At 47.7% G+C, this 25,437-nt stretch overlaps 10 protein-coding genes across 10 annotated transcripts; 2 read left to right on the forward strand and 8 right to left on the reverse strand.

The window, feature by feature from the left end:
• Positions 1–289: 289 nt before the first annotated feature.
• On the reverse strand, positions 290–1,134 carry DFJ58DRAFT_840127 (uncharacterized protein; the record flags this gene model as incomplete). Its single annotated transcript, XM_041392579.1, has 3 exons — positions 290–339; positions 439–820; positions 931–1,134. The coding sequence occupies 3 exons, from the start codon at positions 1,132–1,134 to the stop codon at positions 290–292; spliced, it is 636 nt and encodes a 211-aa protein (XP_041245458.1).
• Positions 1,135–3,275: 2,141 nt separating this feature from the next.
• Positions 3,276–5,109, reverse strand: DFJ58DRAFT_726268 (uncharacterized protein; the record flags this gene model as incomplete). The annotated part of the gene is made up of 2 exons (XM_041385345.1): positions 3,276–4,357; positions 4,902–5,109. The coding sequence occupies 2 exons, from the start codon at positions 5,107–5,109 to the stop codon at positions 3,276–3,278; spliced, it is 1,290 nt and encodes a 429-aa protein (XP_041245459.1).
• Positions 5,110–10,841: 5,732 nt separating this feature from the next.
• On the reverse strand, positions 10,842–12,598 carry DFJ58DRAFT_780130 (Aldo keto reductase). Its single transcript, XM_041389729.1, has 9 exons — positions 12,445–12,598; positions 12,304–12,389; positions 12,074–12,250; positions 11,990–12,014; positions 11,911–11,942; positions 11,643–11,862; positions 11,542–11,591; positions 11,332–11,488; positions 10,842–11,275 (listed from the first exon to the last, which is right to left on the reverse strand). The coding sequence occupies exons 1-9, from the start codon at positions 12,559–12,561 to the stop codon at positions 11,111–11,113; spliced, it is 1,029 nt and encodes a 342-aa protein (XP_041245460.1). The 5' UTR covers positions 12,562–12,598; the 3' UTR covers positions 10,842–11,110.
• A 469-nt stretch (positions 12,599–13,067) lies between these two features.
• Positions 13,068–13,530, forward strand: DFJ58DRAFT_283640 (uncharacterized protein). The gene has a single exon (XM_041379657.1). It carries the CDS (start codon positions 13,249–13,251, stop codon positions 13,480–13,482), a length of 234 nt encoding a protein of 77 aa, XP_041245461.1. The 5' UTR covers positions 13,068–13,248; the 3' UTR covers positions 13,483–13,530.
• Positions 13,531–14,456: 926 nt separating this feature from the next.
• Positions 14,457–15,353, reverse strand: DFJ58DRAFT_780134 (uncharacterized protein). Its single transcript, XM_041389730.1, has 2 exons — positions 15,191–15,353; positions 14,457–15,078 (listed from the first exon to the last, which is right to left on the reverse strand). Exons 1-2 carry the CDS (start codon positions 15,303–15,305, stop codon positions 14,525–14,527), a joined length of 669 nt encoding a protein of 222 aa, XP_041245462.1. The 5' UTR covers positions 15,306–15,353; the 3' UTR covers positions 14,457–14,524.
• DFJ58DRAFT_682240 (uncharacterized protein) lies at positions 15,354–17,119 on the reverse strand (the record flags this gene model as incomplete). The annotated part of the gene is made up of 5 exons (XM_041383237.1): positions 16,972–17,119; positions 16,850–16,915; positions 16,734–16,799; positions 15,833–16,682; positions 15,354–15,780 (listed from the first exon to the last, which is right to left on the reverse strand). Coding segments are annotated over exons 1-5 (1,485 nt in total), but the record flags the coding sequence as incomplete, so codon positions are not given.
• A 183-nt stretch (positions 17,120–17,302) lies between these two features.
• Positions 17,303–17,728, reverse strand: DFJ58DRAFT_636081 (uncharacterized protein; the record flags this gene model as incomplete). The annotated part of the gene is made up of 2 exons (XM_041381283.1): positions 17,303–17,569; positions 17,621–17,728. Coding segments are annotated over 2 exons (375 nt in total), but the record flags the coding sequence as incomplete, so codon positions are not given.
• Positions 17,729–19,026: 1,298 nt separating this feature from the next.
• DFJ58DRAFT_913108 (uncharacterized protein) lies at positions 19,027–19,979 on the reverse strand (the record flags this gene model as incomplete). The annotated part of the gene is made up of 2 exons (XM_041395302.1): positions 19,909–19,979; positions 19,027–19,844 (listed from the first exon to the last, which is right to left on the reverse strand). The coding sequence occupies exon 2, from the start codon at positions 19,831–19,833 to the stop codon at positions 19,027–19,029; it is 807 nt and encodes a 268-aa protein (XP_041245465.1). The 5' UTR covers positions 19,834–19,844; positions 19,909–19,979.
• Positions 19,980–20,921: 942 nt separating this feature from the next.
• On the forward strand, positions 20,922–21,690 carry DFJ58DRAFT_913109 (uncharacterized protein; the record flags this gene model as incomplete). The annotated part of the gene is made up of 2 exons (XM_041395303.1): positions 20,922–21,033; positions 21,065–21,690. 2 exons carry the CDS (start codon positions 20,922–20,924, stop codon positions 21,373–21,375), a joined length of 423 nt encoding a protein of 140 aa, XP_041245466.1. The 3' UTR covers positions 21,376–21,690.
• DFJ58DRAFT_283684 (26S proteasome regulatory complex non-ATPase subcomplex Rpn1 subunit) lies at positions 21,626–25,351 on the reverse strand. Its single transcript, XM_041379658.1, has 13 exons — positions 25,154–25,351; positions 25,043–25,099; positions 24,828–24,992; positions 24,339–24,781; positions 24,130–24,288; positions 23,851–24,083; positions 23,652–23,801; positions 23,494–23,600; positions 23,070–23,448; positions 22,670–23,013; positions 22,221–22,611; positions 22,050–22,168; positions 21,626–21,990 (listed from the first exon to the last, which is right to left on the reverse strand). The coding sequence occupies exons 1-13, from the start codon at positions 25,274–25,276 to the stop codon at positions 21,790–21,792; spliced, it is 2,871 nt and encodes a 956-aa protein (XP_041245467.1). The 5' UTR covers positions 25,277–25,351; the 3' UTR covers positions 21,626–21,789.
• Between the last annotated feature and the right edge of the window lie 86 nt (positions 25,352–25,437).

The following is a 25,437-nucleotide window of genomic DNA, read 5'->3' on the forward strand; positions in this document are numbered from 1 at the left end:
ATTAGAGTACCTCAGGCCTGGACATTGATGAAAGTTAACTTGCATCCCTGAATTGGTGGCCAAATTGTGCGGTACTACCACATAGTGCATTGAAGCTTCTGTCTGTCTTGCTTTCGCAGGGTGCATGCAAGATGCTTTATACATGAAGACCATGGTGTAGAATTTAATCAACGAGCACAACATACTATTACTACTACTACAAAGAGGGGGGGAGGGGGGAAGACATGATGTGAATAATATCGCGATCAACTTTAAAGGGGAAATATGAGGAAAACATCTAAAAAGTTCATCAACAACCAGAAGGCATCATATGGTACAGCCTGTGCTTTACTGGCGAACCTGTTATGCAAGATCAGTATTATAAGTGGAGGCCAATCAATATGATAATTATGTGAGATATTTCATCAGACTCTTGCGACATTCTGCACACAGACTCACACCCACTGCATTGGTCTTCTGAGTCATCCAAACAAGTGAAGTCTAGGAAGCGATCTCCAGCAATGCAATTGTCAACGTGCATACGAGCTATGTCCTCAACAACATTCAGCTGTTTGTCTCCAACAGAGAGCAATATCATGTCAGGGCTGTATACAGCCATGCAAAAGTGGAGGTGCTCATCGAGCTCATCCACACTCCCTCTGGAGAGCTCTTGGAGTGAGGTGCCCCAAGGTTCTGATGCAGCACTAGCATATGTGTCACCATCGTCTTCAAGAACAATCTGAAGAAATCTTTTGTGTTCTTTGATGGCTTGAATTTCCCAAGCTGTCGCCAGAGCATGCACACACCTCCACTCAACATCAGCTTGTTTTGTGATGACAGCCTGTGCAATTGCATCAGAAGACAGGTTTTGTAATCAATTTTCAAGCAAAATTTTGCCCTGGTATGTTGCTCGTTTATTAACAAGTCGCAGATATGCATCTATTAATGTACCTTCCAAACATCCGACACAATTCTAGAATCAATGGGGGAAAGTTGGCTTGCAGCAAAGTGGTGCTGTAGTGTGCTGGGGTCATGCCTCTCATAGGGCTTGTGCTGTGCTTTCACAAGATGCACATAACGAGATAGACTCCGGATTATGGGAGGAGGGGTCACAGGCACTTCAGTCACCCCTCTCAAAGTACCTCTTAGGTACATATATTCTGGCTTATAATCTCACCTAAGAGGCATGATCTTAGGCGGTATTCCCATGCAATGCAGGTTGTAACCTGGGCCAATCCAATACTTTCCCCAGGATGCCTGGGCCTGCTGGGCCAATGTATTTAATCTGTCCCATGACCCATCTGGGGTATCCTAAATCCTCTATTATATTAATATACAGGGGGTGTTAGGGGTCACTTCTTATGAAAAATTGCCCACACATTCAGACACTTAGAGTATAATGTTTGTCTTCATAAGGTCCTTGACCTATGAATGGAGGAGGCGGGAAGGAATTTGTGGTAGGAGGGTTGTCTTTGATGATGAGGGAAGAATGTAAGTCAGGTAAGGTCCTTGACCAACAAAATCCAAAGTGGCAGGAGGAGGGAAGAAATTTGTGGTAGGAGGAGGGGGTTGTCTTTGATGATGAGGGAGGAATGTAAGTCGAAATCCAAAGCAGCTGGAGAAGAAAGGAAGAAATTTTTGGTAGGAGGGGGTTGTCTTTGATGATGAGGGAAGAATGTAAGTCGGGTAAGGTTCTTGACTGTTCCCTCACTCCAGATACTGACATATCTCGTGCTCCATCTGGTTAATTTTGCACAATTGAAACATGCCCTACACCACAATACTCTAGGTTTTATTGGAGTAAGTGTCATCACATATTACTTTGGATGTGAGCATGAAAGCGGAAAGAAAAAGACAGTGACTAGTCAATGCGGGATAGCCCACCACCAGTTTATATGGTGACTGGGCTGGCCCAACACTCTCCTACGCAGGATCTGGGATAGCCCACCACTGGTTGATATGGTGACTGGGCTGGCCCAGCACTCTCCTATGGCTGATGCGGGCTAGCCCACCACCAGTTTATATGGTGACTGGGCTGGCCCAGCAATCTTCTATGCATGATGTGGGCTAGCCCACTGCCAGTTTATATGGTGACTGGGCTGGCCCAGCACTCTCCTATGCAGGATGCGGGATAGCCCACCACTGGTTTATATGGTGACTGTGCTGGCCCAGCACTCTCCTATGGCTGATGCAGTGTGAAAAACACAACCTGACTAGGCACTTGTTAAGGTACTCAGCCAGTATATGTCTAATGCTCTGCCTATGCTGCTATACTTGCAACAAAGATGCAAGAATGTTCAACCCGAGGGAAAAGCTACTAAGGACAACTCAAGATCGAAAGACCCAAAAGAGCGCTAAGCGCGGGAATAGCGCGTCGCAAGATAGAGCGCTAATGCGCGGGAAAGAGTGGAAGTCAAGAAAGTGGACACTGATTCAAAGGAGGGTAATGGATAGTGAGTGAGATCAAAGGTATTGATTGAAAGGGTAAGGAAAGTCAAATAGGGGCCATAGAGCGCAACTAAAGGGTGACTATTTCTAAGTAAAACCTAAGGGAAAGGAATTACAGTAGAAGGGAAGTGAAGTCAAAGTAATCACCATAGGCATCTTATACTAGTAAACTATACCATCTCGGACTCAGAAGGGATAGGATATACATGTAATAAGACTGTAGCACTTTTTACAAACTCAAGGCAAGGCAAATTACATACCAATGAGGTAGGATGGACCATGGATGGATTCCAACATTTCGGGTGATTCCTAGAGCGCAAGAACAGTGCGCTGGACTAGCGCTAGGCGCGGGAACAAGCGCTAGATAGAGTGGACATGCACTAATGCTCCTATAGACACATTGCTGGTAGTTCTGATAGCGCTATAAGCATGGGAATAGCGTCAGATAAGTCGCGGGAGCATGAATAGCGCTGCAGGAATGTGCGGGCATAGTGCGGGAAAGTGCAGAATAGCGTCAGACAAGGGTGATGGCTGAGACAAGTGAAGACTGCTGATAGGGGAGTAGTGAATAATATGAGGAATAACTTTGGTCCACCTATTGAAGGCTTATGCAGGTATACATGCCTAGCACCAATATGATTGTTACACCAATCCTGAAAATATAACCTGATTTTGAGTGTCGTGGATTAGCACTCATGCAGATGACATAGTAGGAGAACACTGATCTTTGGATACAGATTGTTCCGCTAAACCAACCAATCAATCGCTCACCAAGCCCCTGGCCTCCCAGTTGGATTGCACAGCAAATTGAGGCGAATGATAAGCGACAAGTCTTTAGGCCATTTATATCATAAGTCACTTGTGAACTTCGCAATTTGCGCAGCATATTTATGCTTTCCAACTGCAGCAAAAATATCAATCCACGGAAGGAAGGATGCCTCTACGCAACAAATATCCCCACTGTTCATTGCCTGGCAGAGATCAACATACAGCAGCTCATCACAATTCCGCAGAATTTGGTTCTCGAACTGTTTGTCCCTTTCATCTACAGCTTTTGAACATGCTTGACGTAGATTGGATCCAGCCACCATGTAGTTCACAACAATGTTGTATGACATCTGAATAAGTTCGTCCCAGGTGGGTTGTGAACTGGCAAACAACTCCAGTGTTGTGATCTGACCATTTTTCTTCTTCACCTTCACTCTCCAGCAATCAAGCATCAAGATTGTGAGATCGTGGTGAATAACCTCATGCATGCGTCGGAAACCTGGTTTGCTGATGAATTTCAATGCGTCTTTTGGTTGAAGACACCCGATATGCTCATATAAGCTATTATGGTCACCGCGAGAGTCCTTGGGCTGGATATATGTCCTCCAGATTGCATCAGCACAAGCCATCTTGTAGTGGAAAAGGCTGGGAAGGGAAATGAGGTACTGGAACCTGTTTTTTGGTGTGTTTTCGATTTGTTGCAATCTTCGGACAGTGTCCAGTTGCTCCTTTGTAAGTAGATCATCATGAATGAATAGGACATATTCTGACATATCCACGTCATGCACAGGATCAAAGCTATCATCCTTGGGGTCACCTATGCCACCTTGCTTAAGTAGGTTTTCCATTACTTCCATGTTCCCATCAGTAGTTGACTGCTTGATCTTCATCACTTGACAGGGTATCTGGTTGGTCTTCTGCAGTGGAATCTGAAGCACAACATCTGGGCTTCCCAGTCGCTCACGATAGTGATCAAAAAGGCCGCTATCTTCGACTAGAATCCTCCGAATATGCCAAGTGAAAGCTTCGAGGTGGGCGCTACATTTGCTGCCGTCAATTTTCTTGTTGTATGTGTCGTCTTTGTGCAGCTGCAATATATCTATTGATTCACTTGCAGGATCCGTTGCCTCCAGGTTGAGTGAATCGTGCTTCCACAACTCCACTGAGCATTTCAGAGTGGCGGGATCGGTGACACCAGATATTGGTACAATTGTAGCTGATGTAGCACTCACGAATGTGCTCTGTCACTCTATGGTAGGTTGTGCCATCTTGAAATTGATATCAAAATTGTCATATGCGAATGCTGACTGCAGTGATCGAACAGCTTGCTTGATTCGGGACGAAACCTCACATGACATGGAATTTACGGTGTGATGGATTGTTGTTACACTGATTGAGAATCCAGCGTGAGCTAAGACCTCTATGACCTTTTGAGGGGTGCACATTGAGTGAAGGAATATGCTGAGGATGCACTGCAAGTAATTGCAGAATTTGTTGGTGCTCGCAGGAATATGCTGATGCAAATCACTGCTTTCTTTAAAAAAAAACAAGGTCAGCCGGTATGCTCTCAGTGTATGGACACTTGTAACTGACAATCTGATATAACGCAGCTCTCCTTTCACCAGCCCTTTTTGCTCAACGACAGCGCTGTGCATTTTGACACCTCTGTGCAGCATTGTCCGTTTCACCCTGCCCTTCACTCCCACATTGTGCATTGGATATTTCGTCATTGTCTATTTCATCGTCATCACTATGCATTCCATTCTCGTCCATGCTGCCGCCATCTGCCCAATACTGGTTGTCCCCCCCAAATTCCCCAAAATCCATTTCCTGCTCTTCGTCTGGTTGCTCACCCTCCATATCACAGTTTTCATCAGCTGTAACATTCTTCTTGCCCAGAATAGCTGTCACCATTGTGAACATATTCAGAGCCACTGCTTTCACCTTTTCTGAAATAAATTTCATAAAGGTTCCCTCGAGCTGCTCGGATGTTGTACTTGTTGCTCGAAAATGGAGTCCGTGGTGCTCGAAAACAGAGTCTGTGGTGCTTGTGAGCCAATTCCTTTATTTCATTGCACAGTTGAGTTCTAACTGTGTCCATTGCCCATGAGAAGACATGTGGTCGAGTTTTCACTGGGTATTGATATAGGGTTTCGCACATGATCTCCGCGTCTCAAATGATGTCTTCCTGAGCTGCGGCGTGCTCATGTTCACGGCTGCTTAGCACACCTTCGAGGAAGGTCAAGATTGTGAGATTGTTCACTTGCAAAACTTGCAGGATTTGACTGATTCAAGCAGTAGTAGAACTCATTAGAGGCTGGGGTGTTGATTCGAATGAGAGTCTCTTTTTTATTATCTTATACTAGGCTGTTCAACATGCTGGATCCTCGTGTCGTTCAGCTTGTGTGTCCTTCGAAATGCTCTTTCTTACTTGACTCTTTTTGGCACCCATACCGGTATTCCGGCAACTGTCAAGGCAAGTGCGCAGTTTTTTCAGTGAGTACAAACAAGGTCAAACGTTCAGCCACAGCGAAGTTCTCCAGTCAGCTTGGGGTGAAATTATCCACAGCACTAAGGCTCTGTTTGGACATCCAATTCAAAAAGAAATTCACAATGAGAATTCAACTTATGTGTCAGGTGACCTACTCACATGACCTTCGGCACTACGTGGCGCACATATGATGAATGATAACAGTGATTGTTTGAGGACAATAGTACTAGTGTTGAACGTTGCCCCCGCCCCCAATCAATATGTACAATTATGAAAACTCAGCGCAGAAATGACACAGGGAGGAGACCCGTCAATGCCGGCTTACCTTCATCATGACCTGCATCATCATGCAAGTTGTATACGTGTATAATCTATTGTTTTTGACTTCGACTCCCGTATCCCATACCATACATCAGCCTTGACTGGTGAAGCATGGGTTTATGAACTCACTACAGGGCACCCTGATCGAATCCACAATAACCTTGGTGTCTCACTAGAAGTCTTTGAGGCACTGATTCAAATTCTCCAACAACATGGTATCTACCGGTCTTGTAATGGTGTCTCCATGAAGGAACAATTGGGCATATTTTTATATGCTTGTGTGACGGGACTTTCGACTCACTACCTTGGTGAGCGATTCCAGCGTTCCCCTGACACTATTGCCAGGTAGATACTCAGAATGTTGCAATTGATATTTGTCTCACATAGTATTTTGTGTAGGTACTTCAAGCACTTGTTGCTATTTTTCTCAGACGACCCATTCTACTCCTCGCAAGTTTGCCTACCGAATATCGAGACTCCCATTTCCCAAAAAAAATTAAATGACCCCCGTTTCCGCTTTTTTAATCAATGCATTGGCGCCGTAGACAGCACACATATCCAGATCTTCGCCTCACAAGGCGAACACTCCACCATGCGCAACCGCAAGGGATACTTATCCCAAAACTGTCCATTTGTGTGCGATCACAATTTTTTTTATCTATTCACTTTGTGGCTGGGACGGTTCTGTCGCTAATGCGACGCTCTGGAATGATGCGTGCGCACATGACTTGCGCTTGCCTCCGGGAAAATCCCTACTCGCAGATGCTGGGTTTGGTACATGTGATGCATTGTTGGTGCCATACCGTGGTGTCCGCTATCACTTGAATGAATGGTGTCAGGCCAATCTCCAGTGAGAACAAAAAGTATCAAAATTTTCTGCTTTTGACATTTGACATTCCAGGCCGCAGACACCACAAGAGCTATTTAATCATCGACATGTGTCACTCCGCAACATCATTGAACATATTTTTGGAGTAATGAAGTGACAATGGCGTATTCTCCAGCTCCCACCCGAGTACAAGATGGACGTGCAAGCGCGCATCCCTGTAGCGCTCTGTGCACTGCACAATTTCATTCGCAGGTTCGACCCTACCATTTCTGAAGAAGAATATGAAGATATTCTGGGACTTGAGCTTGAGGAAGGTGCGGCTGAGCTGGCTGAACTGAATGAGCTGGGGGATGGACCAGCGAATGCTCAGGAGAGGTGGCGGGCTGATCGTCGCAGGGATGATATTGCTAAGGCCATGTGGGACGATTATGTTGCTGTGCGCACTGCGCGAGGCAATCAAGCAGGGTAGGATGTAATTGAAATTCTATTGTTACTTTCTATGTAGCATTGGTAAGAGTACAATGGTAATATGAATCAGTCAATGTGCATAGCACAAATTTCACCCAGCCTCTTCTGCACCCAAGCGGACTTCAGCTTATCATTCATGTATAGGTATGCAATGGCCTCATCTTTGTCCTTCAAGAACAACGGCATCATGTCCAACTTGTCCTCGTCTAGTATGTTGGTGGCGGCACTGAGGACTTCAATAGCGCGTGTGAAGTCAGGGGGAGGCGCAGTGACAGGGGGTGCAGGAGCTGGAGGTGAGGGTGGGGGTGGGGGTAGAGTAAAATTGTTACTCATTTCATGTACTGAACTGGCGAGCGACATAATTGCTGTGCTGCCATCCTGCTGCGCTTTGGCAGTTGCAGACGGCAGGCGAGAGCACTTACTGGATGGAACATCAACATCAGATTCTAGTGCACTGGCCTTGCGCTTGCCCCGGCTGGCACTTGTCAAGGCCGAAGGTGGGCTTGTGGAAGGGAGGCGGGGCACAGGCGTGGTGGGAGGACCCATGCTAGTAGGAGACAAAGGCAAGTTATGGAGCATGTTGTCAGAGATTTCGTTGGTAGCAGCAGATAGTTCATGGAGGTTGAGTTCGTTTGAAGTGTGGGTGCTGGTAAAAGGTGCTGCAGATGACGCAGAGCCTGTCTTCTTTCTCTGGACCCGATGGACATGGATTCCCTTCGTGGCATTGCCGGATGCCAGCAGATCAAAGATTGTGAAGTACGCAAACCCCTTGTTCTGGAATTGTCTGGCGTGAGGGTGAGACTTGAAAAAAATCAGATTGGCCTGCACATATAGAGGACGGTACTCACCTTGACATACCCTGCCCAAGCGCTAGCTGAACTCTCGTCAACACAAGCCCCCTTATCATCTGTCCACGTAAACCCCGACGACAATCCTCCATATCTGAGCTCTACTGCGGCAAGATAACCACTCTTGAGTGTACCAAATTTTGTTTTGCAAGCAGCATCAGTTTTCTCACCATCCTTCTGATCCTTGAATTTCTCTGCAAGTGCATTGGCAGCTTTCGTATATGTTGATTTGGGGTACGTCATTCCATCTGTGCCCACTTTGTTTTGATGCAAAAACTTGAGGAGTGCTGCCTCCTCTTCAGACGTCCAACGAGCTGGCTCTTTGCGATTGGAAATCTTGCCTTTCCCCTTAGCTTGTGAACTTGATGTGGTCTCAACTACTCCAGAGTCTACAGAGACTCGAGAGTGAAGAGACGCGATAGACAAGTCCGAGTCAGATGTGAGCATCTCTCAAGGATATAGGATATGAGTGGCTAATATCAGAGATAAGAGGCGTGCTGGCATTCCTTGCCAAAGGTCATGTGAGTAGGTCACCTGACACATAAGTTGAATTCTCATTGCGAATTTCTTTTTGAATTTGATGTCCAAACAGAGCCTAAGGTTTCGGACTTTGGAAATCAACTCGATTATCTAAGACAAATGTGGCTGTACTAGGATGAAGGATACCACCCCTTGCCGAATGGTTGGAGTCTGAGTCATATTCAGCCGTAGCATAATGATATCATCCTATACTTCCCACGACTACAAAATCGTAGCGCCGTGTACGCGCCAGTTCCCGACTCCGCCAGCTCGTTCCAATTAATGTCTTTCTTCGAGCCTTTGCCCACGTTACTCTTTAAGTTTGACTTGTAAACATACTCGTGTCCTGTTGTATCACATTAATCTTCGTGCTGGGCAAGATTTCATTCCAATTCCGATTTCCAATCACTATATAGCTGGTTATTTTGTTTTGAGTCCAGCTTCTTGCAATGTGTATACTCTCATTTACGGGTTGTATTTAGTTTGACGGTGCCGCCATTGTAGTGACCCATCATGACCCGGATATATCTGTTTCATTGCCACTGGCTGATTTTGAGACCGTTGGCTATCGCACTGTTCCATCATCTGTTGACTCTTCCTTGGTTCGTCCCAAGGTGTTTCTTTTTCGTGCTCGTTGGAACAGTATCCCGCTTGGTTCTATTCCAGTGAGGAGACCGTCAGACCACACCTGGATACTGTTTTGGCACATCCTTTATCTCAGCCTGTCTCAGGTGTGGTAGGTCTTTCTGTTGTCCATCATACCAAATCCAACTTCCTGGCTCAGGAAGTTGGATTTCGTATGACGGATGACATGGTGCCTTGGTTGTCGTTGCTCACCGGGGATCATGACAAGATCCAAAGCTGACATAATGGTTCCCTCCCACAGGAATTTTTGTAGAGAAAATGACATTTCTTGCAAACAGAACCCAGACTGGTCGTTGGGAAACTTGTGTGGATGAGATGAGTCCAAAAAATCCAAGCTGAAACCAATCAACAAGACGTTAAGGTTGAAATGCATCGGTTGACGCCGGTACTGCCGGCAAAATTGGTTACCGGTTCTGGCAGGCTGACATAATCTTATACCCGCAGAAATTTTGGTAGAGAAAATTTTATTTGCTGCAGACAGAACCCTCCCCCACTAACCGTGGGAGTCGGGAATCGAGGACTCATGAATTCACTGATGACTACTCCTCCTGACTCAACTTCTGACAAATCCCTCAGCTCGCTCGCCAAAATTTTATCGGACGACATCGCTAGCAACAGCTTTCTACATAAGCGCAGAACATCGTACACACTCCTCTTCTAGATGCTGACCGTACCCCACAAGTGCCTCCCTCTTTCAGCGCTCAGATCTGAATAGCTTCTACTTTACTGATTCCGTTCTACATGCAAAGGAGGGCTTTGAGCAGCTAAGTCCTACTCAGATACCGCATATACGACTCCTTAGAGGCCTATGGCATGTATCAAGAGTGGGCTTTGTGCATGGAGGAAGCCCGTCCGCTTTGACACCCTATGGAAACGGGTACAGAAAACGACCACTCGACAGCGTCCACATATGCTATCATGTTTTCAGTGTGCGGTACGCTTCATTTATCTATTTACTTCATCAATCTGACAACCCTTTCTAGTTTTAATCCGAATCTGAGTTTCACGAACATCTGCAAAAGTGGGTGTCTGACTGGCACCAAAAGTTCAAGGCACATATCGAGGCAGTCATAAAATTTGAATAATGTGGTTGAGCGCCTGTGACCATCACTCGGAATATGCGTTTGTTGACACTGAGCGTGTTCTTAAATGTTGCCTTCTTGGTGTAAGTTCGTAAGTTAAGTTGTGAAGATAAGTTTAGGTTTCCTATCGCCTTCGAAATTCGACACAGAGAATCACGTTCTCGATTTGTTCTTGATCACATTGATTAGGTGTCATGGTGCTTGTTTGATACTTTCACTTGAATCGCACTAACAGCTTCTCAGGTGCTCTCCTCAGAAATCTTGAATGTCGAATACGTTCAGTGCGAGTGCCGAGCGCCATGATCATTTACTCGAGACAGACGTGCACTTACCCATAGTGAGTTGCTTTTTCCATGCCAGCGACCAACCAGCGTTCTCCCTCCTTCTGCATATGGAAGGAACGACTGTCTTCCTTCTCTTTTGGTCTGACTAGGGGAGACTATCTTTCTGCATTTACTGGCTTCAAGTCGCGTTCCACGTAAATCGTCGTCTTTGTAAAGTTATGATGCGTCCAAGATGCGTCCACGGTTTCGCTGAGTCATGAATCATGATGGAATTCGAGTGGCAGTTAATTTTCAGCTGCTCAATCATGTGGCCAGGATTTCAGCACTGCCATTAATCATCGGTCGAACGAAAGATTTGCTTCAGGTACATACAAGTACAATCACAATCATTTAGAATGTATCCATGTGGCTCCAACTCATAGCACAGTTCAGGTGCTCTTCGGAAGTGGTGTCTCTGCATACAGCGCCTCCATAGCCCCTGGAGGATAGCGATCCCCAACTACCCAATCAGCCTTCTCCGCAATCTTACGTACTTCCTGGACTGATTCAGGACTCAATGACACATTGACAGCAACGAGATTCTCCTCGAGATACTGTACAAGTCAAAACCATGAATGCCGAGGTTATACGCGGTGATGTGCCTACTGACCTTGATCTTCTTTGTACCCGGAATGGGGATGACATCTTCACCTTGGGCAAGAAGCCATGCCAGCGCGACCTGTCCAGCGGTTGCATTATATTGTTCGCCCACTCTTTTCAGGTTATCTGCCAATTTCAAGATGTTCGGGAAGTTCTCCTTCGAGTATCTAACAAAGTACAGTTCGGGTGAGTCCCCACTAGGCACTGACATGACACATACCTGGGAACCATCCTCCTGAAATCATTAGATTCGAAGTCATCTGGAGATTTCTTTTCATACGGTGAGCGTCCAAATGACTTTAAACACTCTACGGTACTTACATACTGTCCCGTGATCAAACCACGGCCAAGGGGCGAGTACGCAATGATTTTGATTCCAAGCTCACGAGCCGTGTTTAGAATGTTGAGCTTCGAGTCCTCGATGTCGAGTGTGAAAGGCGAATACTCCACTTGAACGGTAGCGATAGGGTGCACTTTCTGAGCACGGCGCAAGGTGTCCGCAGTGCATTCTGACAGCCCGAGATACTTCACTTTCCCTTGTCTTCCCAGCGATGAGCATGAGCTAAGGTTCCACGAATTGTTCGCTTACTTGACAAGTTCTGCCATAGCGCTGACAGTTTCCTACCCGATTTCAGAAAACCTCAGAGAGTACACAAACAAAGACTTACTTCGATTGGCGTTTGGGGATCAGGTCTGCATGATGATGATGGTAATGAGGTTTGAGCTTAACCTATTCAACACGCTGCGCGCACCTGTGCAAGTAGTAAAGATCGACCTTATCAACACCAAGTAACCCTTGTGATTTTGCGAATGACTCGTGGACATATTTGGGGGATCCGTCAACCCCTCTACCGTCAGATCCACTGATGACGACACCAAATTTCGTAGCAAGAAAGATTTTGCTCCGCTTTTCAGGATTCAGCTTGAACCTGCACTCCTGGTTTATGAGGGGCCATTACCGTTACAGCGCAGTACGACGTACCATTTGCCAATGAGCTCTTCGCTGTCTCCATAGATATTGGCAGTGTCCCAGAACGTGCAACCGAGCTCATACGCTTTATCAAGAACCTGAAAGAGACGGTCATCAATTAATGCGTTAGACAGCAGTGTGCTCACGCTTCACCTGGAAGCGCTCCTCATCCGAACCAGTCTGACCGTAATACGCTCCTATGCCCATGGCACCAAAGCCAATGGCAGAGACATCGTCCGTGCCAATTTTGCGTGTGGGATACTTGGTCATGATGTTAGATGTAGATAAGTCGGCAGATACTGGGGCTCACAACTCACGAGAAAGAAATAACTTTATATACCCAAGTACCCAAGTCTCCTGACTTACTGATTCAACGAGTGACGCAAACTGTTATTAATTAAATAGAGCTGACGCAATTGATAAGGGCTCGTGCCGAGCCTGCCGCGGCTGTGACGTACATTTCAAACGGCAATTTTCATTGGCTGACTTACGGTACCTCGTCAGCTCATTGAGGTAAACCTTACACATGCATGCCATGTCACTGACGCGTCCCGCTCAATCACCTGTGCCGTGTCAATGATTTCAGCATCCTAATCATATCCCATGGCCTTTCGCTAGGCTCGTGACCAGCCTGGCGTATACTACCACGGATCCTCCAGTGGTGTAGCCATCAAAAAAATCTTACCATCTCAAATTGACGCATAGTCAGACTGGTTACGAGTCTAGCCTTTCGCTTGGTGATGCATGTCTTGTATCAAAAATCTTTCGCAATACCATACAATCCGGGAGTGTTCAACTTGTTTTATTGTGCACCATCCAACTTATAAATTCAAACAATTCTTTCTGTCCATCACCAATTGACTCTATGATGCACTGGATTCATATCGCTCCTCGCTTCTCCCTCCTTGCCTCCAACAAATCCCTCAGCTCGCCAATATTTTCTTGGACGACATCGCAATGCACGGCTTTCTATATAAGCGCAGAACCCTGTACACACTCTTCTTCCACATGCTGACCGTGCTCCAAAGTGCCTCCCTCTTTCGACGTTCAGGTCTGAATAGCTTCTACTTTACCGATTCCATTCCACATGCAAAGAGGGCTTTGAGCAGCTACGAACTAGCAAGTCCTACTCAGATACCGCATATACGACTCCTCGGAGGCCTATATTCACATGGCATTTATCAAGGGTGAGCTTCGTGCATGAAGGACGCCTGTCCGCTCCGACACCATATGGAAATGGGTACAGAAAGAGTCCACCCGACAACGTCCACATATGCTGTCATGCTGCTAGCGTGCGGTACGCTTCATTTATCTACATACTTAACTGACTATCCTTGATAGATTTAATCCGAGTCTGAGACGCACGCAGGCCTCTCTCCGACATGCCATGCCCAATTACCCTCGCTAGCATCCTCATGCACAGATTGCACCCACCGTCAATAGTGTGTTATTCAAGTCATCCAAAGAAGCCTCTGACATCTTAGATATCCTCTCCAAAGCTGCATCGCTTGTATTTTAGCCGAACTTGGCAGACAGAATTTCTCAGAAGCAGACACGTTGCAGAGGTTAAGCCTGTCACGCGACTCATTGTATGTGTTGCATTCTTTCATTTGAATCGTACTAACAACCTCTCGGGCGCCTTCTGAAGAAATCCTGGACGAGGGTGGGAACGTAATACTAGCACAAGCTCAAGCTCCAAAATCAACATTAACAATCTCCGTAACTACGCGCGTCCCGCCAGAAAACCAACGAACACTTTTCGAGAAATCAGTCCACGACGTTGCAGTGGAGCTCCTCCGTCACGAATCTAAGCTTAACGAGCAAAGTGTAGGCAACCGCGAAGATCTGCAAAGGTGGGTGTCGGATTGGCACCAAAAACTCAAGGCGCGTTTCGAGGCAGTCATAAAGGACATCATAGCTGTTGAGGGTAAAATCGGTGAGCATATACGCGCCAATCAGATACCTGCATTGGGCTAAAATACACGCTAGTTCCCACACGGGTCCCATCCTCTCCCTCGTCAAACCTGCGAAGCTCTCCTCATCAATACGCTTAGTCTTAGATAGTATCAGACTTGCATGGATGTAGTACATAGTTGACTTGCCTCCTACGATGCATATATATTGAATTGGATATCAATATCAATGATTTGGTCGTGATACTTATCCCCTTCCGCACTCGTATTACTCCATCCCTTCCTCTGGTCCCTGGTACAACATGCAAGTAACGTAATAATCAGGGACTAACAGCTTCTTTACTGTTAACCAACTTCTCAAGCATATCGCTCGCTACCGTCCTCAATTCTTTCACAGCAACGACACACTCTCCCTCTCCTTGCTCTGAATCTCGCTTCTCCAGTACGTTGAGAACATGATCCACAGATCTAACGAGCCACTCGAGATAATGTTCTGAAGTAGTCTGCATATACCTCTTCGTGCCTTCCACAAGGACGGGAAGGAACTCGAAACAACATATGTCGTCAATTATAAAAGGGGCATGCATCCATGCACCACTGATCATGTCCCACCACTGCTGCTCTGTGATAGAATCGAGTGATGTAACCGACAACTGTCCGGGTGCGATTCGGAGGAGGATGCCAGCTAGGTAAAATGTATGCTGCATGAAGTGGCACTTTGCGATCATGCTAATGCACCGATCTATATGGTGATCCCCAAACAAATGGGGATGCCAGCTGGAATTTCTCGCGAGGGCAAAGATCAGTTTGAGATAGCACTCGTCGCGGCCAGGATGGAAGAAGCGATCGGGGTCATCTTCGGAGAGTGTTGCACCTGGTTGCGGACAAACCGCAGTCAGGATAGCGGGGGGAAAACTCGGTCAAAATCATGTCCCGCAGCTCCACATCATCAATGGCATCGATTGAGGCAATTTCTTCTCGGGCACTGTGGGCAAGGCGAATAGCGGCATGACGTAAATGGACAGGCATGTCACTGTCCATGCAAGCGATGAGGCTCTCGAAGAACTGATGTTGTTTAGCAGGGCTGCAGCGCACTTTCATGACACCCAGGAGCAAAAGGATGTCAAATGCCGCTTCCTGGTCATAGGAATGAATATAGGAATGAATATACTCGAGGTAGTCCACCAGCCAGTCGAAGTCTTCTGGCGAGTGGGAAATGGCTGTCTGAAAAAACTGGTTATACCACAACTGGGCAGGGTCCCGAGATACTTGGACAGCAGTGAGCGTGAAGTGCAGTGCATTTTGCAGAGCATCCAACAATTTCCAGGGATAATGTTGTTCGGATGACCTCGCTCGCTCGTAAATCTTCCTGCACATATCTAGGTTCCGGATGGTGTAGCATGAAGGACTATAATACTGTTTGGCAGGCTCGAGGATGCGACAAATAACGTCGAGGAGGTTCCATGCCCGGCGTGTGATTCCTGTGCTGTCTTTCTCGAGATCGCCTCCATCGTATGCCCAGAGAACCTTTTCAAAATGCGCCAAAAGGGCATTCGCGAATCGAGGCAGGGAAGAACTACACAATCTCTGTGTTAAACATGGCAGAAGGAGCAATGAGTCAATCGCACCTTTTATCAATCCGAACTATATCCTTCTTGTCAAACCGAACCCCGACCATGACGCAAGCGAGAAGAGTGCAATTTGCTATGATTTGATTCGACGGAGAGGAAGAAGAGGATGACAGTTTTGATATCACCTCTATGGCGAATTCTTCTGCATCTTTCTTCACTCGCCCAGTGACAAAGAGGTAAGGAAGAGAGTGTGACACCCACTCAAAGACAGAGTCGGGACACTCGTCTAACCAAAACGTATACAGCAAAGATCTATCGTCATCATCTTCCGGAAAACAAAGTTGCATAGCCAGGGCAAGCACCATGTCGTTGGCTTCACCCATGTCCATCATGCTAATCTCCTGAAACACGTCGTAGTCTCTTCTCCCACGGCAAAGAAATTCACCATGGCCAGGATACTGAAGAACGCGGCCACAATATAGATGACTCAGAGCCATTATACAAGCCGAGGCCTTCTCCTCCAACGACGGTATAATTTGCCCATGAAAGCCGATGCAGCTTGTGAAAATATCATACAGCTGAGGCAACGTGTCTGAGACGTCAAGATCCAGGGGCCATTCGACCAGCGGAACAAGGCTGACAGCCGCGAGAAATACTTCAGGATCCGTAGATGTCTCAAGCAGCCACTTGATGCTAGGTGCTTCGAGATTGCTGGTGGGTATGTCAGGGAGGCTGAGAGCGTATTCATTCTCCGACGAAAAATCCAAATGCAGGTCGAGCGGCTGTGCTTCTGTGTCCACGACCTTTATCAGGGAGTGCGGAGCAACAAAACGCAGCCAGTTATGAAGCGTGGTGAATAACTGCTGAAGAGATCGTCGTGCGAATGTGCCGACCGCATGTACAGGGCCTGGGAACTGAAATTAGCACCGAGTATCTTTGTCATAGTAGATAAAGTTACCTCTAAATATTTCAGACAAACAACTCCATCTCGATCTGACGATACCAAGCAATCGTTGCAGCACGCCTGACACGAAACGATCAACACTTGTGCACACGGAATAAGACACGACTCACCGTGCACTAACGTTGTGAGCTGCTGGAAATAACAGGATACTCGTTTGAGCACCAGGCGTAGAACCCCTGTAATGTTGATTCAGACTGGCAACGACCACCAGAATTCAACAAAATGATCTTACTGTCTATGCGCAACATGCGCAAGATCGTTGATATCGGCGTTTGAAATGGACAAGCGGGAGATACCAAACATGCCATCACCGTCAGCGAGTAGAACAGAAATCCGAAGACCGTCGTCGCGATAATGACCCAGGCGATGCTCGGCTGCTCGCACCATATATGAGCGCCGAGGGCGATCCCAAAGAGAAGAAGCGAGAATTGAAGCAAGACCGGAAAGGATTGCACGACAGCATCAAAATACCATGTGACGAGGCCTTCGAATTTCTCCTGTCTGCGCTTTCCTCGTTCCTCCTGGGAGCCGCGACCATATCTATTCGACTTGTAGTACCCGAGCCACTGCTTGCCTAGTACGGCCCCGAACGCAGCGAGCAAGCTCATGGACAAGCTTGCGTATGCGATCGTTTGGATCCACAGGGTCGGTGCGGTCGGCGACCACGTAGATGCTGGGTCTACGGGTGTAGAGCCCGCTGCAGCGAGGTTACCGAGTCCGATGTACACGAGTTGCTTTAGAAGGGCATTCGTGGTGTCGCTAGGGTCGGGACTGAGATTAGATTCCATTGCTACGATAAAAGACGTGCTGACGGCGGAGAAAAGACCAGACTGATTAGCATCAGTCTTAGAACGAGTCAACGATAACTATGCGAAACCTACGAAGACCAAGACAATGTCCATGTCACTGGTGTATCGCTCGAGGAACTCGCCGTCGTGTTCCTCCGCGACTCGTTTGTACACCCCCCAGAAACGAGATCGTTTGTCCTTGCCAATCTTCGACGCAACCGTCGAGTCCTGGAGAACATCCAATACTTGCTTCATGACATTTGCTCTGCGTGTAGGGTGTCGTCAGCTGCGATCGCTCAGCTTATTTTTTCACTCACAATTCGCTTAGAGTTGGCTGGTCCTTCTCCGCCACAACCTTCTCCGCCACAACCTTTTCCGCCTCACTGAGACAATTTAGGAACTTGTCTAACACCGTCATTGATAGGAACTTACGGAGTTAAATCACAGTCCGGTGCAACATTAGAAGTGATTTGCTGTATGTCAGGTTCTGATGGTTGGGAGAGTCCTGTGTTCGAGCTGCAGTTCTGGTGAGGACCAATACAGAAGTATCAGGGCAGAAACACTTACATTTCTGATGACAGCTCCGCCGAAGGTTCACAATTTATCTTCTCCCTGTTTTGCTGTCAGATAGCAGGCAAACTCCATGACACCGCGACTTACTCGTCTGTAGGTCCTACGGTGTCATTCTCCAGTGAAGGCTGCTCAGCCAAGTCGTTATAGGCGCGCTGATCCTCGGCGCCGTCGGCGCCTGATGCTTGTGACATGAGGACGTTGCACCTAGATTTGATTCCAAGAAAAGCTAGTGAAATTGGTAAGAGTCTGAGGTGAGCGGAAAGAGCAGAGTCACAGTGGTAATACACAGCAAGTCGGTTAGGCGGCTATTATGAACATTACGAACACGTGCTTCAGAGAGTAGACGCTGAGAATGTTCCCTGCAGTGGACTACGAGTAGTGTCCCATAGTCAGCCTGAACTAAACCAAGGAAGAAAATTGCGCTTGAGATCGATGCCAACGTTCTGAATCGTTGGCCTGCCGCAAGCGTACTAGTTCACCTGTAGGGCATTCAGCGCGACTTGCGTGCAAGTATCGTGACTATTTATTGTCGAGACAGATACTTACCCATTGTCAATGTAGAGTCCTCCTTTTAGGCCCAATTGTTACGTGGCTGAATGTCTTTGTGCGATATCATGAATGTTTGTCGGCTGAAACCTACTGAATGATTGGGTATTCCACGAGGTGCGCGTAGCGGAAGGCATCTACATCATAGAACGGAACGAGAACCAGAAGAGTGAGCATGTTAGCATCAAGCCAGATATGGCCGACCTGTCGGCAGCCCTCGATGATCGGATGCGGATAAGAATCAGATGCAAATCTGAGTCATGATCAAATTAAAGTTCCAACCACAAAGTCCGCGAGCTGTTTTGGATTCGTGTCTACCGTAGTACGTCCAAATTTGAGTCATCGTACAATCCATATATGGCGGCCTGAGTGATTCGGTTTCAACTAAGAAATCTCTCCCAGTGGCTTTTCGCAAGGGATCTGAATGCAACATAATACTGCAAGGCGACGATCCTGTATTCCGGTGCCTCCATGCCTCCATTGTAGTCACTGGCGACCTCACATTTCAGCACCTCTGTCCTATCTGACGGATATTGACCGGAAATGACTGCATCACTCAACGCTTTGGTGACAGGAACCAAGTAGAAGGTGGGGCGTAACCCAACCATGGTGATGCAAGGCATAGTCATGACATCAAGTGGATGCAAGCCCATCTCTTGTCGGTTGTTATTGTTGAACTGGTATGCCGCAATGGCTCCTGCGATCATACGTGCTTCGACATTTGAGGGACCCATCTGTGTCTTGTTCGTTTGTAAAAGAAGTAGCGTCTTTGATTCAAAATCCTTCAAGCATATGCTTATCTGCGCAACTTCGTCAATAACATAACAGAATGGAATTTGGTATGCTGTCAACACGCCAAACCGACGCTGTTGGAAGCCAGCTGTAATGAGAACGCCACGAGCGAAGGTGTCGATGCTTGGCTCATGGTCAGGCATAATTGTGGTGACAAAGCGGAGATTCACGAGAAAACGGAGGGTGCTGGCCGACACATCAGCGTCGACGTGCACGTCCGAGTCGGCGGTGGCGAGTGCGGGATCAAGGCCTGTCATAGTTAGAGGCACATATGTCCCCTGGGAAAAGAATTGCTGTGGTGGTATAGCAGTGACAGTTATGTTGTATGCCATCAGCTCATTATCATCCCAGTCGACGTCGCTGCTTGAGCGTGCAGAACGAAAATCAATGGCCATGTTCTCTTTCTCTTTATTAAAACGAGGTAAAATGTCAGAGAAAAACAATGATCAGTCACTGAAAATTTCTTTCACCTCAGATTATGTAAGTTCCGTCGCAGCTGTGTTACTTTGCGCAGGAAATCTACCATGAAGTGTGAAGCTTTGAAGCTTTGAAGTGTCATAAATGCGGGGAAGCCCAAGTAGCTGGAGCAGGCTCCTATTTGCCACCTCGCTGCTGAGTCATCGAGTGACACGTGGAATTGAGTGCGGAATGATCGTATGTCACTAACTAGCAGTGAGCACTGTCAGAGTACTGATTGATTCATCATATTGGCCATCCAAATATTCACCACTGGAACAGGTCCACCCCACCCGAATGTGACTACAGCCAGAACCTCTGGTCAGGCAAAACCTCCCCCGGCGGGAATTAGCACCCGTATATCATTCGCAACATTATGTTGCTTTACTGAGTTTTTCAATTCTTATCACGAAAAACTGTATCTTCTGATAATCTTGATTAGGCAAGGATGGTACAGTTGAGCTCGGACATGAATAAAATGAGACTTGGACAACAGAGCTTGCTTGTGACATGGCTACAGCACGACTCGGAGGGGAAAATCTTTTTATGTTGCCTTCTAGTTCAGCGTGCTTTGACATGAGGACAAGTCAATTATTAGCAAGGATGCAGCCTCCCTGATGAGCATGTGACACTGTCCCTCAGGGGATCATCATAGCGTCAGGTGCTGACAAGTATTATGCCATCTGCGATTCTGCATAACGCCGCATTGAGAAGGAGTTCGTCGAGGGAGCCAATCAGCGTGCACCGCTGCATAGATATATATTTGTCATATGGAATACTCGTTCTTGCATTTAAAGTCGGTACGTGATAGGTTTTGCATTTTCGCCTCCTCGAAGTATCCCGTCCTTTCGAGCTGACCACGAACTTTTTGCAAGCGTTAAGCGGTTGGCATTCCTGCAATTCTCTCGACCCCATCCACTAACATTGTACTTGGTATTAGACTCGTGTCTCCTTCAGCCCGCGGTCTGCGACCGTTAATCCTGATTCTAACTCCTGATATAACGCCGACGTGCAAAGGCCAACACTCATGTTCCTCCACGTTCGTACCCCTAAATCCGCCAACAGTTGGGCACAAGATGATCTCAACTCGTATTGCATCACCATCGAGGAACTAGAGCCTGCCCAATTCTTTCCATCATGTACTTGGTACATTGGGAGGACTCGACCCAGCGCTAGCCACCGCCGCAATCGACGCTACAAATGTCTCGGATGGGACATACCAGATCCTGAGATTCATGCAGGCTGCCACCAATACAACTCGTAAGGCCGATATCGACGAATTCGCTCGTGTCATTCTCAGCGCAATCGACTTCGACGACAAACGCGAATTGGCCATACGCGTCAGACACCATATCTCACTGTTGATCTGTGGTGAGAAGAAATCTGCAGAAGTAAATGTCTGCTTGGCGGATTGGTCCACGGAGATAGTCCATGTACTCCAGGAGAACAAGACTACGAAGAATCCTCACGATCCCGAATAACAACTTATCGCAGAGGCCATTGCGGCATTTCAACGTAACGATAACAAGCAACAAGACATGGGCCTCGTCGCACTTGACAAGATGCATTACCCTGCATCACAATGGTGGGAACGCACGTCACCTTCTACCTTGTTCCCGTCACCAAAGAGCTGAGTAACGCTGTCGCGGGACGTATCCGGAGTCTGAGACAGAGGTTCAAAAATGCGAATGCAAGGTGTCAACGGTGGTGTGGAGAATCCGGCGTATAGGACCTAAGCATTGCAACAATATATCGCGTTCAAGGACCTGGCCAAGAGCTACTGGGACAAGTTTTCCATTGAATACCCCTCATGTTTTGTGTCGCCTTTGATTGTAAAGCAAGTGATTTCCCTATCCCGTTTTCGAAATTTTCACGTACAAGGGCATGTAATATACCTACATCTGCATCGTATCCTCCTTCTCCCACCCAGGGTTCTTCTGTAATATAACAAAGCCCTCTAGAACATGCGCATACGGGATGAATTCTTCTGTCGCCAACTCCGCGCGCTCTGTCGTCCCCAGCCGTACAGGCGTCTGGTGCGTCTGGAAGCCTGATATCGTGCGTGGTTTGCCAGCTTGTCCGACGACGTCCACAGCCTATATGACGAACAAGGATAAGCTACACGCGACATGAAATAGGAAGACTGTGAACTCACCTGACCGACACGAACAGTGACGGGCTTGCTCTCGAGGTCCTCATCAAGCGTGATGAGGAAGCGAGGGTACATGGCAGTCACGAGGAAGTACAGCATCCAGTGGTACTTGTCGAGTATAACTACATGTGCTCATCAGAATCGGCTTGCATGAGTCAAAGCGAGAGGACTCACAGGCTTTAGCATCTGTGAACGCCATGATCGTCGCCAGTAAACCCGCAATAGCCGGTCGACTCATGATGTTCCTGTCTGAGAAGAAAGGATTGATCCCAATCGTGCCCTTACCCATGTGCACGAGACCTTGCGCGATGCGGACCATGAACAAGCAGTCAGGCTCCTTGTAGTAGTACCCCGCGAGCTGGCGGAGCATCTGTGCGAGTCGTGCATTATTTGTGCCCGCGCCGACGAGGCCCATTGCAAAGATAGCGTTGAGTGCGACCGCGAGGTCGTGGTCATGGCTGTATTTTGAGAGTGTGTCGAGGACGGGGAGCTGTGGATTTGAGGCGCTGATGAGGCCGAGAGCAAGTGGAACAGACTTGCGGATAATGGGATCGCCGTAGTGCATCTGAGAATGATACTTGTTAGCAAGACAACTGGATATTATTTGTGCCAAAAAGATATACCAAGTGGTTGAATTGTCTCATGGACATCTCGGCACCGATGTCCTCGCCCATGGCGATCATCGCAATACCAAGAACGGCAAACGATTGGAATGTATCGTCGGGTTTCTTGTCTTCTTTCTTCTCATCCTTGTTCTCATCCTTCTTCCCCTCCACGCTCTCGGCTTGCTCTTTCTCCTTGAGGGCATCAAGGTGCTCGCCACACAAGTGCAGCAATCTCTGCACCCGCAGGACGTTCCCGGTGGCAACGAAGGAGCACACCTCCACAAGAATCTGCGCCTGCCTTGAGATTGGGTGCTGAATAGCCTTCAGAGTCTCGAGCGTGGCGTCTGAAGCATCCTGCAAGCCTGCGACTCCGACTCAACACGTCTCCCAACTCAAAAAAAAAACCATGAAAACGTACCAACGTAAAGGAGCGCTAACCCCAACGCCATGAATCGTCCCCACTTCTCATCTAGAGCCTTATCATCTCTCTCCATCAATGTCTGCAAGATCGTGCTCGTAATCTCCCCGTTTCCACTGCCTACGAACACGAATCCTAGTGCGAGCGCGCTGAGTGCAGCGATCTCCATCGACACGCCGTCGTCTGCGACCGCAGGAAGGAGAAGAGTGAGCAAGTCCTCACGGTGCGAGCCCGCGTATGCTACACCGAGCCCCATGATTGCAGCCGTTTTGAGTGGGACGGATTGATTCTCTACGTGTTCTGCTAGCAACGCGAGGGCAGCGTCTGCTTCCGTGCGTACACCTGCATTCAGCAGGCCTGTAGCGAAAAATGCACCAGCCTAAATAATTAATAAGGATACGCGGTGACACGGTGTAGATAATACCTTGATCCATTCTTCAGGGGAGTATGTATATCTGTCGATGTGGCTGAGACCAACGTCCGTGTCCCAAAGGAGACCTAGTCCAAGACTGGCCGCAGCGCTCATCATGCCTAGAAAAAGGTTGTCGGTATGCCGGCTTCACGAACTGGTAAGGTAGTCACCGTGGTCTTTGTTCTTGTAAACCCAGCTGTTGCCCTCCTCGGCTTCCACCATCAATTTATCGTTACCAAACCCAGCGTTAACGAAAGCATTGACAAATGTGCCTGCAAGGTTAGCACGAGCCGAGTCAACATTGGCAGACAGCCCTGATCCTAATCATAGTTCAGAAAGATAGACAGAGCTTCAAAAAGTGGACCGTACTCGTAGTCTCAAGATGACTCTTGTAGACATCTTCAAGGCTCTTCGGATCTGCAACGCCCACCTCTTTTCCGAACTCCTTGAAATGTCGACTGAGCTGTGTGTTGCTTAGGCAGTCTAGGATGTCTTCTGGGAATTCATCTTCTGCATCTGCGTCTTCTGAAGCAGACGCTTTCAGCCATTCGATGGGAATCTGTGCACGTGCAAGAAGGAAAGCAAGCTGCTTCTTCATTACCCTGAGCAGATATGAATGAATATCAATGTGCATGTGGCGCGACTTACGGATTGCCAGAGGCGTTGAAGTCTTGTCGGATGAGTGCAGCGTCATTAAGGCGGATCGCGACACCGAGAGCTTCGGGGAATTTGGAGAACTGGAGGTAGATCTTGTGTATCGTGCGCAAGAAAGTGACATCGTCAGGAGGAGGGAGGAGCGTGACACATCTACGAAAGAAATTTGAGACATGAGAATATGAATGAGAAGGCAAACATACCGATCCATGTATGCACACACGCGACTGAACGTGTTTGCGTCTACGAGACTTGCTATCCGGTCAACAATCTCGAGCTCCACGAACAAGTCAACGGCGTCTGGTTCAGCGTTGTGCCCGAGGAAGAACGTAGCGCATTCTAAGCCAAGGTTGTGTAAGTCTTCGATCGTGCCAGGGACCGGAGCAGGCTTTGATTTAGGCGCGTCTGAATCAGCCTCTGGTGCTGGTAGGGGGACTGCTTCTTCACCCTCTTGACGGATGGTATACTCCTCTCCTAGTTCAGCAGCAAGATGACGAACGTATTCATGCCCCCAGGAACCAGGTTCGGAGATTTTGGATGTAGGAAGGAGGAGAGACGCAGAAAGAAGGCGATAGCGGAGGGTTCCTCGCGGTTCAGTATCGGAGTATGTCATAGCGAGAACGGAGAGAATATCGGCGAATAGACTCTGCATGATGATTAGCCAGTGTCATACAAAAAGGTTTTCCTCGCACCTTGTTTTCGGATGTGGGCCATGTCTCGAACAGCTCTTGGAGGCCGGGATAATGTGGGCGTAAAAACTTGAGAGGTTTCGGAACGGAAGTCATGGACGACGTGGATGTTCTTATGAGTGTGCGGAGCGTCTCAAGAGCAGGACGGTAGAGATCCGTGTTTAATTCCTGCTACCAATTCAATTACTTGTTCTACCTTGATCGGCAGTGGCACGTACCTTTAACCGTTCAATGAGCATCTCCAGCTCGGATTTGAGTTGCGCATCCTCTTCCGACTAGCAAACATAGGTCAGACTTATGTTGATTTCGCTAATGTGATTAACACTCACTAGTTCCTCCTCTTCGTCCTTCACACCATTCGCTTTGGTGTCTAGCTTCTTGTCCTCTTCTTTCTTCTTCTCCTTTGGATCCTTTGAGGGGACTGCAATCTCTGCTGCTGGTCGTTCTGCCATGGCTCGTGGATGTCTCTAAGATGGGAAAGCTAAAACAGCTAAGTACTTGGCAGCCAATAAGTCTCGACGCGCGTCGGGGACGCGTCACGCACCATGCAGGCGTCACACATTTCCCGGTTTGGATAATAATGCCATTACGTTTGATTCCGTCACGCTATATC

The sequence above is a fragment of the Suillus subalutaceus genome (genome assembly GCF_016647625.1).
Source record: "Suillus subalutaceus strain FC151 chromosome Unknown DFJ58scaffold_34, whole genome shotgun sequence".
Lineage (NCBI taxonomy): Eukaryota > Fungi > Basidiomycota > Agaricomycetes > Boletales > Suillaceae > Suillus > Suillus subalutaceus.

What these genes read in the sequence shown, in the direction of transcription:
- DFJ58DRAFT_780130 (XM_041389729.1), bottom strand. Translation starts at nt 12,561, where the DNA reads ATGACCAAGTATCCCACACGCAAAATTGGCACGGACGATGTCTCTGCC. An exon ending in GATCTTTACTACTTGCACAG is followed by an intron (nt 12,015 to 12,073) that starts GTGCGCGCAGCG and finishes ATCATCATGCAG; the next exon opens with ACCTGATCCCCAAACGCCAA. An exon ending in ATCCCCAAACGCCAATCGAA is followed by an intron (nt 11,943 to 11,989) that starts GTAAGTCTTTGT and finishes GAAATCGGGTAG; the next exon opens with GAAACTGTCAGCGCTATGGC.
- DFJ58DRAFT_283640 (XM_041379657.1), top strand. Translation starts at nt 13,249, where the DNA reads ATGCACGGCTTTCTATATAAGCGCAGAACCCTGTACACACTCTTCTTC.
- DFJ58DRAFT_780134 (XM_041389730.1), bottom strand. Translation starts at nt 15,305, where the DNA reads ATGAAAGTGCGCTGCAGCCCTGCTAAACAACATCAGTTCTTCGAGAGC. An exon ending in CGCTATTCGCCTTGCCCACA is followed by an intron (nt 15,079 to 15,190) that starts GTGCCCGAGAAG and finishes GTCCGCAACCAG; the next exon opens with GTGCAACACTCTCCGAAGAT.
- DFJ58DRAFT_283684 (XM_041379658.1), bottom strand. Translation starts at nt 25,276, where the DNA reads ATGGCAGAACGACCAGCAGCAGAGATTGCAGTCCCCTCAAAGGATCCA. An exon ending in TGAGACAATTCAACCACTTG is followed by an intron (nt 22,612 to 22,669) that starts GTATATCTTTTT and finishes TATCATTCTCAG; the next exon opens with ATGCACTACGGCGATCCCAT. An exon ending in GTTCACAGATGCTAAAGCCT is followed by an intron (nt 22,169 to 22,220) that starts GTGAGTCCTCTC and finishes GAGCACATGTAG; the next exon opens with TTATACTCGACAAGTACCAC.